The 18,511-nt window shown below is 40.9% G+C and overlaps 1 protein-coding gene across 1 annotated transcript; it reads right to left on the bottom strand.

The window, feature by feature from the left end:
- Nucleotides 1-118: 118 nt before the first annotated feature.
- On the bottom strand, nucleotides 119-16,787 carry LOC127627831 (asparagine--tRNA ligase, cytoplasmic-like). The gene is made up of 15 exons (XM_052104416.1): nucleotides 16,628-16,787; nucleotides 14,990-15,072; nucleotides 13,057-13,122; nucleotides 12,860-12,952; nucleotides 11,025-11,114; nucleotides 10,840-10,918; nucleotides 8,974-9,044; nucleotides 6,921-7,007; nucleotides 6,580-6,801; nucleotides 4,781-4,980; nucleotides 4,503-4,638; nucleotides 1,819-1,932; nucleotides 1,570-1,701; nucleotides 1,295-1,426; nucleotides 119-473 (listed from the first exon to the last, which is right to left on the bottom strand). Exons 1-15 carry the CDS (start codon nucleotides 16,659-16,661, stop codon nucleotides 342-344), a joined length of 1,671 nt encoding a protein of 556 aa, XP_051960376.1. The 5' UTR covers nucleotides 16,662-16,787; the 3' UTR covers nucleotides 119-341.
- Between the last annotated feature and the right edge of the window lie 1,724 nt (nucleotides 16,788-18,511).

Raw genomic sequence — 18,511 nt, 5'->3', positions numbered from 1 at the left:
GCTCATGTTAAGACTAGAAACATACATTAAGATGGCAAACGGGGGTTACTTTTGATTTGACAAGGCAGTGCATTTGCCCTCTGGTGCCCCCTAAAGGAAACAAACACAAATGTGCATAACTTCATTCATTTATTATTATGTCACAGATGAATATTACAGTGATATTACGCAATATCGGATCATCTTTCAAACCATATCCTGATTAGATCTTTAAACATGACATATAAATCTGGTCTCAGCAATAAGTGAGTGAATGATTTTCTATTGGTGTTGTTGGTCTCTTGGAGTGAGTGAATGGGGGCTGGACAGGTGCATGCATGTGTGTGTTTGTGTGTGAGCGGTCATGGCCGGCAGCGCTGAATGAAGCGAGGGTACAGACAGACGTCACGGATGTGGTGTCGGTTCAGCAGCCAGGTGAGGAACCGCTCGAGACCCAGACCGTATCCACCATGAGGACATGTGCCGAACTTTCTCTGCAACACACACGTTTTTACACACTTATCAATAGTATTCAGCCTTTTCCACAATATTTTAAATGCATCTTGATATTTTTAAAGCATTGATGTTCAATGCATATCTTTTTTTATTATTTATTTTTAGATTAGAGGATCTATATTTTGACCCAAACAGCCAAAGTAGATTCAGAAAGTTTAATTCAAGAAAGTGTAAATTATTATATTCAAGCTTGATTATTATTAAAAATGTATAAAACATTATTTAAAAATAACAGATCAAATATTATGTTATAATTTTTATATTTGTACAAATATATTCATATATATATATATATATATATATTTATTTTAATTTATATAATTATACAAATATTAAATTCAAATCACTATTAAAATTATTATAAAATATTATATTATCATTTTTATATTTGTAAAAATATATTAATATATATATATATTAATATAATATATATTTATTTTAAATCATATAAATATAAAAATATTAATACAAATCACTATTACAAATTATTATCAAATATTATATTATCATTTTAATAATTGTTAATATATATTTTATATATTAATATAATATATATTTATTTTAATTCATATAAATATAAAAATACTAATACAAATCACTATTAAATTATTATAAAAATAAAAAATATTTTTATAATACTAAAATGATATATGATATAATTAATATAAGTTTAAAAAATATACAAAATACTATTAAAAATGATTATGACAACAAGATTAAAATAACCCAGAATGTTCTTTTAATATGAGGAAGGTGAGGAATGCTAAACATGTAAATACCGTTTTCATAAATGTGTTACCTGGTCAGTGTACCAGTAGTAGGGTGTGGGGTCGATTCCCTCTCTTTTGTAACCTTCCAGAAGCTCCTCAGAGTCCCAGATACGCATGGAGCCGCCCACTATCTCGCCGACGTTGGGCATTAGCACGTCCACCTGACACAAGCACGCACACATGAGCCATTTATAATGTATGGACATTAAATAATGATGTTTATTTTCATTGTCGTTTGAGACTAGTAACGTCACTAGCACTCAGAGTAACCGGTTAATGACAGAAGAGCGAGATTGATTCTGACCGACTCAGTTAGCCGGCGGTCGTCAGCGCAGCGTTGCATGTAGAAGGATTTGATCTCGGCGGGGAAACGACACAACAGGATGGTCTCATTAATGCTATCCGTCATTAGTCTCTCAGGGGCTTCTGGGATATCCTGCAGTGATATCAAAGAAAAGTTCAATCAAGGGTGGCAATTAAATGCAGGCCTTTCAAGTCGGCAATAATTCAGATAAATATCTTTAATATCAGGTGGAATAAATTTAACACAAACCTCTCCAAACTCATAATACGTCCCATCGTCTTTCTTGACGTCGTGTTCTTTCAGCCAATCAATGGCTTCGGTGTAGTTCATCCTCTTGAACGGCCGTTTAGGAGGTTTGAAGTTCTGAAGGAAATGATCAATCAAAACACTGTTTCAATATTTTATCATTTGACAATATTCATCATTACTTCAGTGCCAAGTATCTGCATTTCAAAATAAGAGTCCCTTGAGTGTTTTGGGCTTGTTTATAGTTAAAAGTCCCACATTATGCACCAAATCTCATTATTGGGATTTCTGGGATTTTATGAATTTTTGAGTCTTGTAGCCTCTGTGTCTATGTCATAGTAAGGAAAGACTAATAATTAGTTTTTCCATTTTATATGATTTTAAAAAAGTTTGGCCGATTAATCGGCCATATGATAACCGATCGATCGGCCATACGATATCGTTAATCTGTTTTGGAGGCACGAGGGGGACCTACACAATATTAGGCAGGTGGTTTTAATGATGTGACAGGGACAATCTCCCCAGAGCAACCTGGAGTTAAGTGCCTTACTCAAGGACACAATGGTGGTAGCCGTGGGGATCGAACCAGCAACCTTCTGATTACCAGTTATGTGCATTAGCCCACTACACCACCGCCAATCATACATTGCCTGGCCACACTGGCAGTTTAGTTCGAAACAGAGCACGGTTCACAAGAAAAATTGGTCATGTGAAAGCTGTCATGCGGACGGGGGTGCGCACCCCGGTACCGAACCCGAGACTACCTGTAGGAGGTGGTCTGAGTTTGGTTGCAATGGAACTGTAGCGCGATTCACGTGAATGTGAAAGCAATTTGGATTCCGGTGCGCACTCGTTCAGGAAGTAACCTGCGCATGCGTTTTAGCCGATGACGACATCATTAATATCGACAACACACGAGGATCCACACATTCCTGAAATTCCCAAAAAAGTAATGACACCACAATGACATATAAGTAAAATCAACACTATATATACACTGTCTATCTATACACCTTATAAATACTATATATATATATTATAGGTTATACATATAGGGTATTGTAAAGCAGTTCAATGGAAAGGAGGTGGCGCGAATCGGCTTGACGTTATAAATAATAGTTTTAATAATAAACCGAACCAAAAACACACAAACATAAACACACAGAGCAGCTGCCTGTAATTCTCTCTCTCTCAAACCGTCATCGCGGCCGCCATTATCCCTCATCAGGCTGATTGTGGACGTTGTTCCATCCCGGCCCTCCTCTGCTCTACACTCCTCCCGGCGTTGCCTCTGTCTGGGGAGCCCCCAGGGGGATGGCCTGCCTTGCGCCCCGTCTGCTTTGCGGACCGTAAGTCCTATGACTACCAGCGGACAGAACGCCCCTCCACGTTCCCAGCAACTCGTGGGGACACTCCTCCGCCCCTGGCAGTGGCCCTACCACTCCAGGCAGTCGGGGAGTTGCTTTCCCACACCCCTCATGGACGCCGGTCTTCTTTCGTCCCCTCCACGTTTCTGGGGGACGGCAGGGCACTCCTCCGGCCCTGGCAGCGTCTCCATCACTCCAGGCGGTCGGGGAGTTGCTTTCCCCCACCCCTCATGGACGCTGGTCTTCTTTCGACCCCTCCGCTTTTCTGGGGGACGGCAGGGCACTCCTCCGGCCCTGGCAGCGGCTCCATCGCTCCAGGCGGTCGAGGAGTCCAGTCCCCACTTGCCTTGCGGACAGCGGCCGTTCTCCACGTCCGGGCATTGGCGCTCCCCTTGGTGGACGGCAGTGTCGAGGACTCTGCGACGGGCATCTCTCCTCCCTCCCGGGTTTAGGCACCAGCGTAAAGCAGTTCAATGGAAAGGAGGAGGCGAGAACCGGCTTGATGATATAAATAATATTTTAATATAAAACTAAACCAAAAGACACACACTATCTCTCTCTGTTGCACCACCGTCCACAGTTGGCCTTTATCCCTCTCGGAGGCTTGATTAGCCTGATAAGGGACCGGGTGTGTAAAATTACGACCCGGCCCCACCCTCCGCCCTGCCACAGGTATGAGTTACCCTGATGTCCCTGGACATCAGATGAGTTACGCCATGAAGCGCACATATACGCAGTTGTCGATCACTCTGCTGTGCATAACAGCACCAAAAAATGAGTCGCTTTGTGTTCTCCATGCGTGCTTGTGATGACATAAGATGTACGCGAATGGGCCGGGGTTCGATAGAATCAAGTGAGTGTGAAACCAGACCAACGCTGCGGGGGGCACTGGGAACAATCGCATTTGGACCGCAGCAAACGTGCCCAGTGTGAAAGCCTCCTTAAGAGCCTAATTTCTTAAACAACCATGTCGGAAGACGTATCAATCGTGGAAATGATGTTACTGTATTTCAGAAGGGGCAAATTATTGGTCATGTGGTCTGAGGAGTCCAGATTCACCCTATACCAAAGCGATGGGCGCGTCAGGGTAAGAAGGGGAGCACATGATGCACCTGTCATGCATAGTGCCCACTAAAAACAATCGGCAACTATCTGCATAGATTTTGCCGATAACCTATAGTTTCAAAAAGCAACCGATTAATCGGTAAAACCGATATCCATCAGTGTACCTCTATTAAACACTCAAGTTGACACTATGCCCAGGCGATTGTGTGTGTGTGTGTGTGTGTGTGAGTGTGTGTTTGAGGTCAGGGGTCATACAGGGTTCAGGTCATACAGCAAAGGAGCAGCAGGAGACTTCAGGACTCTGTCCACCACATCACACACCAGATCCTCTAACCGATTCAGAAGATCTTCAAAGGTCATGAAGGGGCACTCAGCCTCAATGTGGGTGTACCTGAGAGAACACATCCAAGTTATTACATTATAAAGATTATTAAAAAATGTTTTTGTCATTTTAAGAACGTAAATAGAGAACGATTTCATGTTGGCTTTAAATGTTGGAAAAATCTGGAAAACAAAAAGAGAGACAGACTCACTCAGACAAGTGTCTACGGGTGCGGGACTGCTCGGCACGGTATGATTGGGCAATGCAGAAGGTGTCACCCAGTGCAGGGATGCAGGTCTCCAGGTAAAGCTGAGAGGACTGCGTCAGGTATGCGTCCTCGCCAAAGTAGTTGAGACCGAAGAGGGTGGAGCCTCCCTCCACCTGTGTCTGCACCAGCGTGGGCGGAGTTATCTGGAGAAAGTAAAAAGTGTCATCGCCATTTTAAAATGGGTCATGCAGCTTTGCAAAAAGACTGTTATTGGACCCGACAATAAATCCACACCTGTTAGTGTTGGTACTCGTTTTCTATGAATAGAGATTATTTACATAGAGTATAGAGGTCTTAAAGGGACAGTTCACCCAAAAATGAAATTTCTCTCATCAGTTACTCACCCTCATGACATTGCTCCTGCAGAACACAAGTGAAGATTTTTTAGAAGAATGTCTGAGCTCTGTAGGTCCATAGAATGCAAGTAAATGATGGTGGCCAAAACATTTAAGATAAAAAAAGCACATAAAGGCAGCATGAAAGTAATCCATACGACCCCAGTGGTTTAATCCATGTCTTCAGAAGTGATATGATAGGTGTGGTGAGGAAAAGATACACTTTTAAGTAGGGCTGGGTATCAAGTTCGATACATTTTAGGCACCGACCTAAAAAATTTAACACAAATTGCCTCTACACAATCGAGTATCAAAAAACATCTTGTTGTTCGGTACCAAATTTCGATACCTAAGGGGTTAATCTCGTCAAAGTCAGTGATAAGCATGTAGCATGCTAGATGTGCCCAAATCTAAAAGTGCTGGTGATTGGCTGTGTTTAGGCATCAAGGAAAAACACTAGTTTACCCCCAGAGACGAGGATCACATGTGAGGCTGTAGTGTGTGTGCATCTCAAACCCCACACATGTGAAAGATGTGGAAAAGATCAAAAGTGTGGCTACGTTTCACCAGGCTCGATGCCAACAGCGCGCGATGCAATATTTGCGACAAGAAAGTTTTTTTTTTTAGGTAATATTTGTAATCTTGTTAAAACAGATTTCATAAAATTGGTACCGAAGTAAAGATATCGGTATCGAAATGTTTTGAACGATACCCAGCCCTACTTTTAAGTCCTATTTTTCCATAAATCTCCACTTTCACATTCTTCTTATTTTGTTTTTGATGATTCATATTATTTCTGTATATCGCCACCTACTGGGCAGGGAGGAGAATTTAGAGTAAAAAAAGGACTTGAATATTGTTTCTCACACACACCCATCATATCTCTTCTGAAGACATGGATTAAACCACTGGATTACTTTTATGCTGCCTTTATGTGCTTTATGGACCTTCAAAGTTCTGGACACCATTCACTTGCATTGTATGGCGCTATTCTAATAAAAATCTTCATTAGAGCTCTGCAGAAGAAAGTAGGTCATACACGTCTATGAGTGGCATTAGGGTGAGTAAATGATGACAGAATTTTCATTTTTGGGTGATCTGTCCCTTTAAACGTACAGTAGCCTATACAATTGTAAAGGTCAAAGAAAGAGTGGAACAATATCATGAAAAAATAAAAATCATGATGCTTTTGGTGCAAAACATCTTGACTAATATTATAAGTGCACATACATAACAGAAATGTTTTTATATCATTTATGAGTTTTGGTTAAATATTATAAAACACAATATTGTACAAGTACTCAAAGTGTGTAATTTCTGCAATGTTCAAATGCTTTCTTTTACCCCAGTTGAATGTGTAAATGATCATTTAATTTCTTTACTAGTAAGGAAATTGGTGAGAATGACCTCGTAGTATCCCCTGCTGAAGAAATGCTCTCTAAAGCAATGCGTGACGGTGGATCGGACTTTCAGGATCTTGGAGACGTTTTCGCCACGGATCATCATGTGTCTGTTGTTCAGCTGCACGTCCACGTCGGACTCCTCGTTCAGCAGATTATCAGCGCCACCTGCTGGAGCGAGTCCGACCAGCTCCCAGAAATCACAGTGCAGTTCGTGGCCACCCGGAGCCTTTCACATCAAAAGGCAAACAAGACGACGACATTAGAATCGTTTAAACCAGATGTGTTTGAGCTGATGAGCATTTTGAAGTGCAGATGATGATTTTAATAATCAGGGTAATTTCTCACCTGTTTACCCTCAGGAACGGGATTGACTGTTCCGTACAGAGCGACCGTACTCTCAGTCGACAACACCAGTCCATTATAACACTGGCACTGCACACGACAGAGACAAATCAAATAAAACACTTAATACAGCAATATGTGACATTCTTCAGAAGCTATTAACAGTTATAAACGTCTTTTAGGAATAGTTTACCAACTAATGTTGCATAACACATGTACACTACCAGTCAAGAGTTTAAACACTATAAAAAGCTTCGATCTAACAACTTTTGCTGAAATGCTTGAAAATAGTTTTGCAGACAAATATAAATTGTGTCTATAAACCAACATTGTTTATTTATTTATCAATTCATTTTTAAATGTTTCAAATGTATGGCAAGGAGCATTTATAGATGAATTTAGCGTTTACAAACAAACGCACCACTTCGCCACTTCCGGGTTCTTTTGGCGGAGTTGCGTTCAATGAGAGCGTCGCACATATTGAGCTGAAAATGCCCCAGAAATGCTGTTTCTGGGGTTAAAGCACCCCATTTCCTACATATTTTTGGAGACGTAGTGACTCGCCTCAATGTAGGTGGTGGAGGATGAATCTCATTTGCCTCCGCGTCTGAGACCGTCAATCCGCGCATCTTATCACGTGACTTGTTGAGCGCGTTACCATGGAGACATAGCGCATGTGGAGGCTTCACGCTATTCTCCGCGGCATCCACGCACAACTCACCACACGCCCCACCGAGAGCGAGAACCACATTATAGCGACCACGAGGAGGTTACCCCATGTGATTCTACCCTCCCTAGCAACCGGGCCAATTTGGTTGCTAATCAGACCTGGCTGGACTCATCAAACTTTAGCATCACAAAGGTGTTTAAATAAATGTAAAATGTCCCCACACATTCATTAGTGCTCTGTTCACATTTAAAGCGAGACGCACAAGCAAATTAACCTATAAATGTATCCCATTAAATTGCAGCTTTACTGGTTTAATACTCTCACTAGGACATAACACCGTTAAACTTTGTGCGCTGATTGTTAACGCAATGACATTCGTATGTCAGATGAACACACACTGTTTACAGTACCAGTTTACGAACACGCACTGTTTACAGTACCAGTTTGCGAACACGCACTGTTTACGAACATGCACTGTTTACAGTACCAGTTTGCAAACATGCACTGTTTACGAACACACACTGTTTACAGTACCAGTTTGCGAACACACACTGTTTACGAACACACACTGTTTACAGTACCAGTTTGCGAACACACACTGTTTACGAACACACACTGTTTACAGTACCAGTTTGCGAACACACACTGTTTACGAACACGCACCGTTTACAGTACCAGTTTGCGAACACACACTGTTTACAGTACCAGTTTGCAAACATGCACTGTTTACAGTACCAGTTTACGAACACACACTGTTTACAGTACCAGTTTACGAACACGCACTGTTTACAGTACCAGTTTGCGAACACACACTGTTTACGAACACGCACTGTTTACAGTACCAGTTTACGAACACGCACTGTTTACGAACACGCACTGTTTACAGTACCAGTTTATGAACACGCACTGTTTACAGTACCAGTTTGCGAACACACACTGTTTACGAACACGCACTGTTTACAGTACCAGTTTACGAACACACACTGTTTACAGTACCAGTTTGCAAACACGCACTGTTTACAGTACCAGTTTGCGAACACGCACTGTTTACAGTAGCAGTTTGCGAACACGCACTGTTTACAGTACCAGTTTGCGAACACGCACCGTTTACAGTACCAGTTTGCAAACATGCACTGTTTACAGTACCAGTTTACGAACACGCACCGTTTACAGTACCAGTTTGCGAACACGCACTGTTTACAGTACCAGTTTGCAAACATGCACTGTTTACAGTACCAGTTTACGAACACGCACTGTTTACAGTAGCAGTTTACGAACACGCACTGTTTACAGTAGCAGTTTACGAACACGCACTGTTTACAGTAGCAGTTTACGAACACGCACTGTTTACAATACCAGTTTACGAACACACACTGTTTACAGTACCAGTTTGTCAGTGAGAACACACTGCAGGAAACCAGTTCCATCTCGGAGCACGATAAACAGAAGATTCTTTCCTGAGAACGAAACACACATTTGGTTATCGGACAAACAACACAACAAAAACCACATATTACATGTGCCAGAATATCGTGAAACTAACCACTGTTTGTCTTGACCCCTTGCACGACAGACAAGACTTCATGAACTTACAAGCTCTCAAATGGAGCCGCGGAGCTAGTCTTTGGACGCACGGAACCAGTTAAACCAAACTTTAACTCTCAAGATGCAGTGAAAGGGCCTCTGTACTAATAACTTCTTCTCCACTAAACTACTCAATCACCGTGGAGTGAAATATGAACACGCAGTAGCCAGTGGCTAATCGTAGAGATTTGTAGCGTGAGATTTGGTTGCAGACTTGAGTGATTTACTAGCATTATAGAGGGATGCCACATAGATCGATCTTGGGATTTAAGAATCGATGTTGAGATCGTTCAAACGAAGATCGCGATGCGCACATTGCATCTACATCTTATAAAAAACATATTTGTAGCAATTTTTTATAAGTACTTGTGGCAGGGCGGATGGCGGGGCCGTGATGCTACACACCCGGACCCTAATCAGGCTAATCAAGCCTCAGAGAGGGATAAAGGCCGACTGGAGACTGCAGTGGGACAGAGAGAGAGAGATTTACGAATAGCTGTCCGACACCTGTGTGTGTGTTTGTCGTTTTGTCTCTCTCCCACTGCCACTCCGTTTTGGCCTTTCCCTCTCTTTTTGTAAATGTTTGTTAATTTGGCACGATCGCTGTTACGGCGTGTAGGTGCCACATTTGTTTTTGTTTCCCTACCCTTGTCCCCTCCCTCATCCAGGGGATGACCTGCCAGCAGACGGGTACGTGCAAGGCCTGAGAGAACGAGGGAGGAATGTGGCAGGGCGGAGGACGGGGCCGGGTCGTGATCCCGCACACCCGGCCGCTAATCAGGCTAATCAAGCCTCAGAGAGGGATAAGGCCCGACTGGAAGCTTTACGGACAGCTGTCCGACACCTGTGTGTGTTTGTCGTTTTGTTTAAATTGCTTATTAAACTATTATTTATATTGTCAAGCCGGTTCTCACCTCCTCCTTTCCATAAATCCCTTTACACTACTACTTAATTACCAAAAGTGTACAGGGTCATTAATGACCCGAGATCACTTTGTTTGTTTTTTGCACTTTTATAAATCATATTTTCATGCTTATTTAATATCTATCTAAGATTACTATCACATTATATACATTTCTTTATTAAGAGCAAAATGAGTACTATATTCATAGTAAATACGATATCATGTTGATTTTCTGTGCAACAATAGTGAATTATAACATACAATATACTTGTTATTTCTTCCTCAAGGTGGCGCTGTTGTTTCAGTGATTTACATCTGACATTGCTATTTGACGACGAAGCAACATGGAAGTAAACTACAGCAAGTTTAACACATGAACAGTATGATATGAATATTGTCATTTGGAGGCACTACTGAAATTACTTATTTACATATATGTAGATTATGTGTAGCTTAATATGTGTTTGACAGCCAGTTGCGTATCTAAATTTTCAGTGTGGAAGTAATGAATCCTGCTCTACATTTTATCTCAATTTATTCTCTGTTTTTGTGTTTTATTTATTTATTTATGTGACTCTATATGGGCATTTTGTAGATCCATGTGAGATGGCGTACGTGCTGGGTCGCTAAAGACACGAATATGTAATAATGTTTGGTGAAACACTTGCGCGTTTAAGGGTTAAATACTGCTGAGAAAATCAAGGTAATTTCTAGAAGATCCTATCAGGTCCATTCAGTAGCAGAAGAACCCACAATCATCTCACCTTGTCTGCGTAACCGATGGACCCACCCGAACACCTTTACCCTCTGCTCTCTCAGCGGCTCCAGCTGATTTATCTTCACCTGAGATTAAGAAACCAGAAACACCGAGTATGATGTCACACTTTCATTATTATTCACATTTCATTTCTTGGCTTTGAGCGAATATTACAGTCATTGAATAACTGACATGTTTTGGTTCTGGAAGGCTCTGGTCGTTCTCGATCATGATCTTCTTGGCGTCTTCCAGATTCTTCTCTCTGCGATCCGCATCTTCGCCCTGTCGATCATGACATCAGACAGACAGAGGTCATTGGCGTGACAGGAACTAAGGTGGTGCCATGATACGAACACTGGAATTTCGATAACATCCGAACGCAGGCGTTTGACAGTACTTAGGTACAGGGCTGGACTGGGAAGAGAAACCGGCCCGGGACTTTATATAGCATATAGTGTTCGCTGTCCTTTTCGGCATATCGCGGCACCATTTTGTGGTCCGCTCTGCATAACGCTGCGGCTCATTTTATCTTATCGCGGCCCATTCGGCACGTTTCGCAGCCGACCCACCGGCCCACTCGGGTCTCCCGATGGCCAGTCCTCCCCAAAGTGCATCGGCACTATTGCGTTCACTCGCGATAGCAGTTTGCGTTCCCTCGCAATAGTAGTTTGCGTTCACTCGCTATAGTAGTTTGCGTTCACTCGCTATAGTAGTTTGCGTTCCCTCGCGATAGTAGTTTGCGTTCCCTCGCTATAGTAGTTGGCGTTCCCTCGCTATAGTAGTTGGCGTTCCCTCGCTATAGTAGTTGGCGTTCCCTCGCTATAGTAGTTGGCGTTCCCTCGCTATAGTAGTTGGCGTTCCCTCGCTATAGTAGTTGGCGTTCCCTCGCGATAGTAGTTGGCGTTCCCTCGCTATAGTAGTTGGCGTTCCCTCGCTATAGTAGTTGGCGTTCCCTCGCGATAGTAGTTTGCGAGCCCTCGCCATAAGTTTTGCGTTCCCTCACGATAGTAGTTTGCGTTCCCTCGCCATAAGTTTTGCGTTCCCTCACGATAGTAGTTGGCGTTCCCTCGCTATAGTAGTTGGCGTTCCCTCGCTATAGTAGTTGGCGTTCCCTCGCTATAGTAGTTGCCGTTCACTCGCTATAGTAGTTGGCTTTCACTCGCTATAGTAGTTGGCGTTCCCTCGCGATAGTAGTTGGCGTTCACTCGCTATAGTAGTTGGCGTTCACTCGCTATAGTAGTTGGCGTTCACTCGCTATAGTAGTTGGCTTTCACTCGCTATAGTAGTTGGCGTTCACTCGCTATAGTAGTTGGCGTTCACTCGTTATAGTAGTTGGCGTTCACTAGCTATAGTAGTTGGCGTTCACTCGCTATAGTAGTTGGCGTTCACTCGCTATAGTAGTTGGCGTTCACTCGCTATAGTAGTTGGCGTTCACTCGCTATAGTAGTTGGCTTTCACTCGCTATAGTAGTTTGCGTTCCCTCGCGATAGTAGTTTGCGTTCACTCACTATAGTAGTTGGCGTTCACTCACTATAGTAGTTGGCGTTCACTCTCTATAGTAGTTGGCGTTCACTCTCTATAGTAGTTGGCGTTCACTCGCTATAGTAGTTGGCCAGATTACCAGTCAAGCCCTGCTTGGGTACTGAATTGAGTCGGTACTCTGTACTACCGGTACTATATATTTATCATTATTCTCATCAACTTGGCATCAAAATGTCAGTACTTTTGACATCCCTAACTTTAATATGATGTGGAACAGGCCAACGGTTTGCTGGTCAGTACTGTGATAGTGTATAGAACCCATATAAAGTGTTGTAACAGGTAAAGGATGGGCAAGGAGGAGGCGGTTAACCGGCTGAAGATTTAATGTCAAACTTAACATTAAACAAACACAGACACACATGCAGCGTGGCCGTCTCGCTCTCTCTCAAACTGGTGTCTCCGTGCAACATCACGGCACGGCCACGCCCTCCTCCTCATCCCAATCCTATATAGAGAGCAGGTGAATAACAGAATACTCCAAATACCTCCTTCTTATCTTTGGCCTCACTCTTCATTTTCTCTCGCTGAAAGAGTTTCTTTGTGTTCTTCATTTGGGTCTTTGAGATCACGGCCCAACGCTAACAAAACAAGCCAAAAGCAAATCAACATACAGTCATGTTCAGCAAATAAGAAAGGAAATTAATAATATATACTATAAAAGTACATGGTTTCGTTTACACACCTCTCCCTCCTTCTGCGAGTCCACATGGATGGTCGGGAAAGGTTCTTTTCCAGCAAAGAGCAGCGCCTGAAATTATTACAAAGAACATTTAGACAATATGATTGGTAAACATACAGGGCTAAGTTCCTCAATAGCATCGCAAGCTTAAGTTGATCGTAGAGACCATTGGTGCCAAGGATTTTTTGGCTTACGATGCTTTTGGGAAATGCAGCCCAGGACAGTTCACCCAAAAGTCTCAATTCGGTCATCATTACCCTCATGTTGATCCAAACCTGTATGACTTTCTTTGTTCTGCGGAACACAACAAAAGGAGATGATCAGGAGAATGACAGTCTCAGTCGCCTTTCGATTTCATTATATCGAAAAAAAAATGCAACTGAATGGTGACTGAGGCACTGAAGACTAAAAGAAAGTCATAGGGGTTTGGAACAACATGAGATTATAGACCTTACAGGACTATGGGGGATTTTTTTAAATAGTTAGCATTTTTTTAAGTTACATTCCCTCGTAATAGTTTGCGTTCCCTCGCAATAAGGTTTGCATTCCTTCGCGACAAGTAGTTTGTGTTCCCTCGCGACAAGTAGTTTGCGTTCCCTCGCGACAAGTAGTTTGCGTTCCCTCGCGACAAGTAGTTTGCGTTCACTCGCGACAAGTAGTGTGCGTTCACTCGCAATAGTAGTTTGCGTTCACTCGCAATAGTAGTTTGCGTTCACTCGCAATAGTAGTTTGCGTTCACTCGCAATAGTAGTTTGCGTTCACTCGCAATAGTAGTTTGCGTTCACTCGCAATAGTAGTTTGCGTTCACTGCGCAATAGTAGTTTGCGTTCACTCGCAATAGTAGTTTGCGTTCACTCGCAATAGTAGTTTGCGTTCACTCGCAATAGTAGTTTGCGTTCACTCGCAATAGTAGTTTGCGTTCACTCGCAATAGTAGTTTGAGTTCACTCGCAATAGTAGTTTGAGTTCACTCGCAATAGTAGTTTGAGTTCACTGGCAATAGTAGTTTGAGTTCACTGGCAATAGTAGTTTGCGTTCACTCGCAATAGTAGTTTGAGTTCACTCGCTATAGTAGTTTGCGTTCACTCGCAATAGTAGTTTGCGTTCACTCGCAATAGTAGTTTGAGTTCACTGCAGTAGTTCAGCTCACTAATAGTAGTTTGAGTTCACTGCATAGTAGTTTAGTTCACTGCATAGTAGTTTGAGTTCACTCGCTATAGTAGTTTGCGTTCACTCGCTATAGTAGTTTGAGTTCACTCGCAATAGTAGTTTGAGTTCACTCGCAATAGTAGTTTGCGTTCACTCGCAATAATAGTTTGAGTTCACTCGCAATAATAGTTTGAGTTCACTCGCAATAGTAGTTTGAGTTCACTCGCAATAGTAGTTGGCGTTCACTTGCTATAGTAGTTTGAGTTCACTCGCAATAGTAGTTTGAGTTCACTCGCAATAGTAGTTTGCGTGCCCTCGCAATACATTTACCACGATTTTACTACATTAACCGTATTTTAACCATGATATTTGTAGAGAAACCATAGAGACAATACATGAAAACGATGGCAATAAAAACATAATTGTGTGGTTATTATGGTTTAATTATACAAATAGCATAATTTAACGATGGTTTTACTATAGTAATATTGTAATAAGCATGACTGTTGTACGTTAACCATGTTTAATCATGTTTTATTGGGAGGAAACTATGGGTTTTAATATGAATATCAAATTTTAAATATGGTAACTATAGTAAAACCATGGTGAATCCATAGCAAGGGCATGCGAAACTAAATTTTTGGGGTGAACTGTCCCTTTATGAATTTACTGAAAAATAGAAAACATTTAAGCCATAATTTTGATCAAGAGAAAAAAACTTACAAACATATGCCATGATGAGCAAATCATTGATAACCATTACTACAACTGTGAAATTTGAATCAGACCTTCAGTGGAGTTTTAAAGGGCTTCTGTTGTGACCCGTCTCCATCCACATCACTGCCTTGTTTATCAGACACGTACAGTTCTCCTACACAGCCAAACAACATCAGCATTAACATTTAACCAGCTGTATTTCAAAACAACATGCTCTGCAACAGCTCAGACACAGTTCTGCAATATATGAAGTACAGTTGAGTATAATAGTGGAGTATATTGTGACGAGTAATAATGGAAGTGTTTGACGTGAATCTGACGCAACTCTCTGCCATGCAAATGCAACATTATTGGAGTATAGTGAAATATTACAATTGTTTAATTGGAGTACGATACTGTAATTAATTAGTGTATAATATAGTATTAAATACTAGTACATAATCAAAGTATAGAATATAGTAAGTTGTGCGTTGAATCGGTCGCAACCATCTGGAGACATCGTTCGGATGTAACACTAGTATAATGTTACAGTAGTACTCCTACTGGAGAATAATACTCTATATATAGAGTAATAATGCGAGTATTAATAATGTGGTGTGAATCTGACGCAACGCTACATATATAGCGTGAATGTTACACTAGTGGACTGCAGTAATATATTCAGTTTTGTGTGTAATGCATTAATAAGTAATTACTTACTGTACTCATTGGGGAAAAAGTAAGGGATTACTCTTAAATTCAGTAATTTAATTACAGTTACTTCAAATGTAATTGCATTAAATACTGTGTAAATTATAGAACAATTCTATATAAAACAATAGTGAATTTAATATCACAATTTAACGTCTAATATTAAAATATATGTTTTCTAATTTAACACTGGCCCATTAACCCTTGTGCGTCAATACAAAAAGTTACTCAGAGGTCCTTCGAGGACAAAAATGTCCACTTCAAAAAAACTGCCATAAGAATATTAATTAAAAATATAATAATATTAATATTATTTACAACATCATTCCTGATCATAACTACCAAATTTCAGGATTTTAACCCTTTAAATGCCAATTTGTTACAGAATGCTATTGTTGTTTTTACATACACGCCCACAAATTCCTCAATACACATACAAAACACACTCTGACATCCATACCAACACACACACACACACACACACACACACACACTAGCTGCATATTTATTCAGTTGTCCTGCAGTGCTCTATAATACAGCAAACAGAAAATAGGGGAAAAGCTTGTATTTGCTCCACAGGCTAAACATGAGAAAAATGGCGCCATCTGGTGGACAACATTAAAAATGTAAATTTGCCGCCAGGGCTCCAGAATGAAAGAATAATATCATTTAATTAATGATTTTATGCTTTAATGGCACTGGGATCAAATATTGCCGTTTTAATGGGTTTCAATGGGGACATTTTTGTCCTGAAGTTCCTGAGTTTAGCTATTTTGTAGCTACCCCAAACCCCCCAAATACACACCTTTGTAATTAGTAATAAGTAATGCAATTACTTTTCAGACAGAGTAATCAGTACAGTAATCTAATTACACTGTAGAAGATGTAATTATTAATTATTTTTTATTATTTTTAAGAGTAAATTACCCAACAATGTATACAGAGTAATAATAGTGTGAGGTGAATCTGACGCAACACTACTACTTCATCATCATCATCATCTCCGTCATTAAACTCACGGATCGACATCTGAGCGACGCCTTCATCCGCCATATCAACTACGAAGGGAACAGGAGAGATGAGTCGGTTCGGCTGAATTCGGGTGTTTGTTTTCTGACACACGGTTCCGTTAAACGCTCCGTCAGTCGGGCTTCCTTTCACAGACACCCGGCGCACGCTCAATCCGGTCAGCGCTGTCGCTATAACTGGTGATTGGCCCATTGAATGAAGGGCGCTTTCTTTAGAGAAGCCGATTGGCCGCTGTGAGGTCAGGGGGCGGGACCTTTAATAAGCGCGATAACGGTTGGTTGTTTTCTGTTGTCAGTCAAAGAATCAATCTATTTATATATTTGAAAATGAATTCCCATGTACTCTGAGTGCAGAAGAAAACTTATTATGTGTCTTTGAAACCTCTTATGACTTCAAAATGTGGCAAATAAAAGGTGCCGCTGCTTTGCTTTAAAGCAAATGCATTTCTGGCAGAGTTGCTAAAATCACCACTTATCTTTTCTGGTAAGGGTTTCGTTGTCATGATAATAAATGTGTAATATTCAATATAACTCTACACAGATAAAGTTAGTAAGCGATTTTATCACACTAAAATCAAGATAATACCTATAATGTTTATACTTTTAAAACAATGTGTATTTTTGTGTTTGTGGATTGGCCCCATTCACATCTATTGTAAGTCCCGTACTGTAACTGACATTTTTGCTTTTTATTTTTATTTTTTTTATAAAGGATTGATGAGTCAAAATAATTTTTGTGGTAATCAACATTATGCCACACATGCTGTTAATTGAGCTTAACTTGTATTGAACCTGGAATATTCCTTTAAAACCCCTTAAACTCTATGGGGACGCTATATCGCAAAACACATTTTACACTTAAAACGTTAAAGTCTCTGTATACATAAGTCAGGCATATGATGTATCATGTGAAAGCTTAAAATGTGGACTTTTCAGATATAACCATCAATACTGCATTTATGTTAAAATAACAAAATAATGCCTAAAAATATTCGCGTTGAAAAGTAGCGCCCCCTAGAGGAAATGTGGTGAAATATTTATATGAAAATAAAAGTCCTTCACATAGCCCATAAATGGACATGTCATATATGAAATGAAAGCTCTTACTCTCAGGAATATGAGTGTATAGTTGATTATGTTACCCTAATATCACACTTTGAAGAATTTTCAAAAAACTCACAAAGTGAAATATGATTTGTGTGTGTTATCAAATGCAAATGTCCCTTTTATGCTCCGATAACTGATGCTGTAAGACCCAAGTAGCCAAAAACTTTATATCTGCTTTTACCTTAGGAAGTTCTCTATATTAAGCATTTTTTTTACTTGTCTGTGAGCTTGTTTGGCTGAATAATCCAATGTTATATCTTAGATGTCCAGAACAAAATATGCCAGAAGGACAAGCATGCAAAACAAATAATTATAAAAATATATTTTTTGACTATTGATGATAAAATGTTATATACCATCGCAAAGGGGAGGATCTCAGCTTTCTAATGACACCTTGGAATGGGTTCAGGATGGGCAAGGAGGAGGCGGGAAGCGGCAGGACAGTCAACATGACTTTAATTACATAACTGAAACAAATGAAAACAACATAAAATCAACATAAACACACACACACACACACACACACACGTGCTGCGCGTCTCTCTCTCTCTCCTGAACTGGCATCTCTGTCTCTCTTTTATCTCTGGCTCCCACTGATAAATTAACTCAGCACTGGCCATCCACCCTCACAGCCCGGCCACGCCCTCCTCCTTCTAACACACCTAGATTGAGCTTGTAGTCCACTCAGAGGCCGAGATATTCAGTGAAACAATGAGGGTGGTGCTTGAACTGAAAATTAGACTGAATGTCTATGGACGAGCACATCTG

This window comes from Xyrauchen texanus, chromosome 34 (genome assembly GCF_025860055.1).
Source record: "Xyrauchen texanus isolate HMW12.3.18 chromosome 34, RBS_HiC_50CHRs, whole genome shotgun sequence".
NCBI classification, from domain to species: Eukaryota; Metazoa; Chordata; class Actinopteri; order Cypriniformes; family Catostomidae; genus Xyrauchen; species Xyrauchen texanus.
Note: the sequence above shows the minus strand (reverse complement) of the source record. Positions and strands in the feature narration are given on the sequence as shown.

Bases quoted from the DNA above. Each gene is read 5' to 3' on its own strand.
- LOC127627831 (XM_052104416.1), bottom strand. From the start codon at position 16,661: ATGGCGGATGAAGGCGTCGCTCAGATGTCGATCC. The intron at 15,073-16,627 runs GTGAGTTTAATG...TTGGCTGTGTAG, and splicing joins CGTCGCTCAGATGTCGATCC to GAGAACTGTACGTGTCTGAT. The intron at 1,933-4,502 runs GTATGACCCCTG...CATTTCCTTCAG, and splicing joins TGCTGTATGACCTGAACCCT to AACTTCAAACCTCCTAAACG.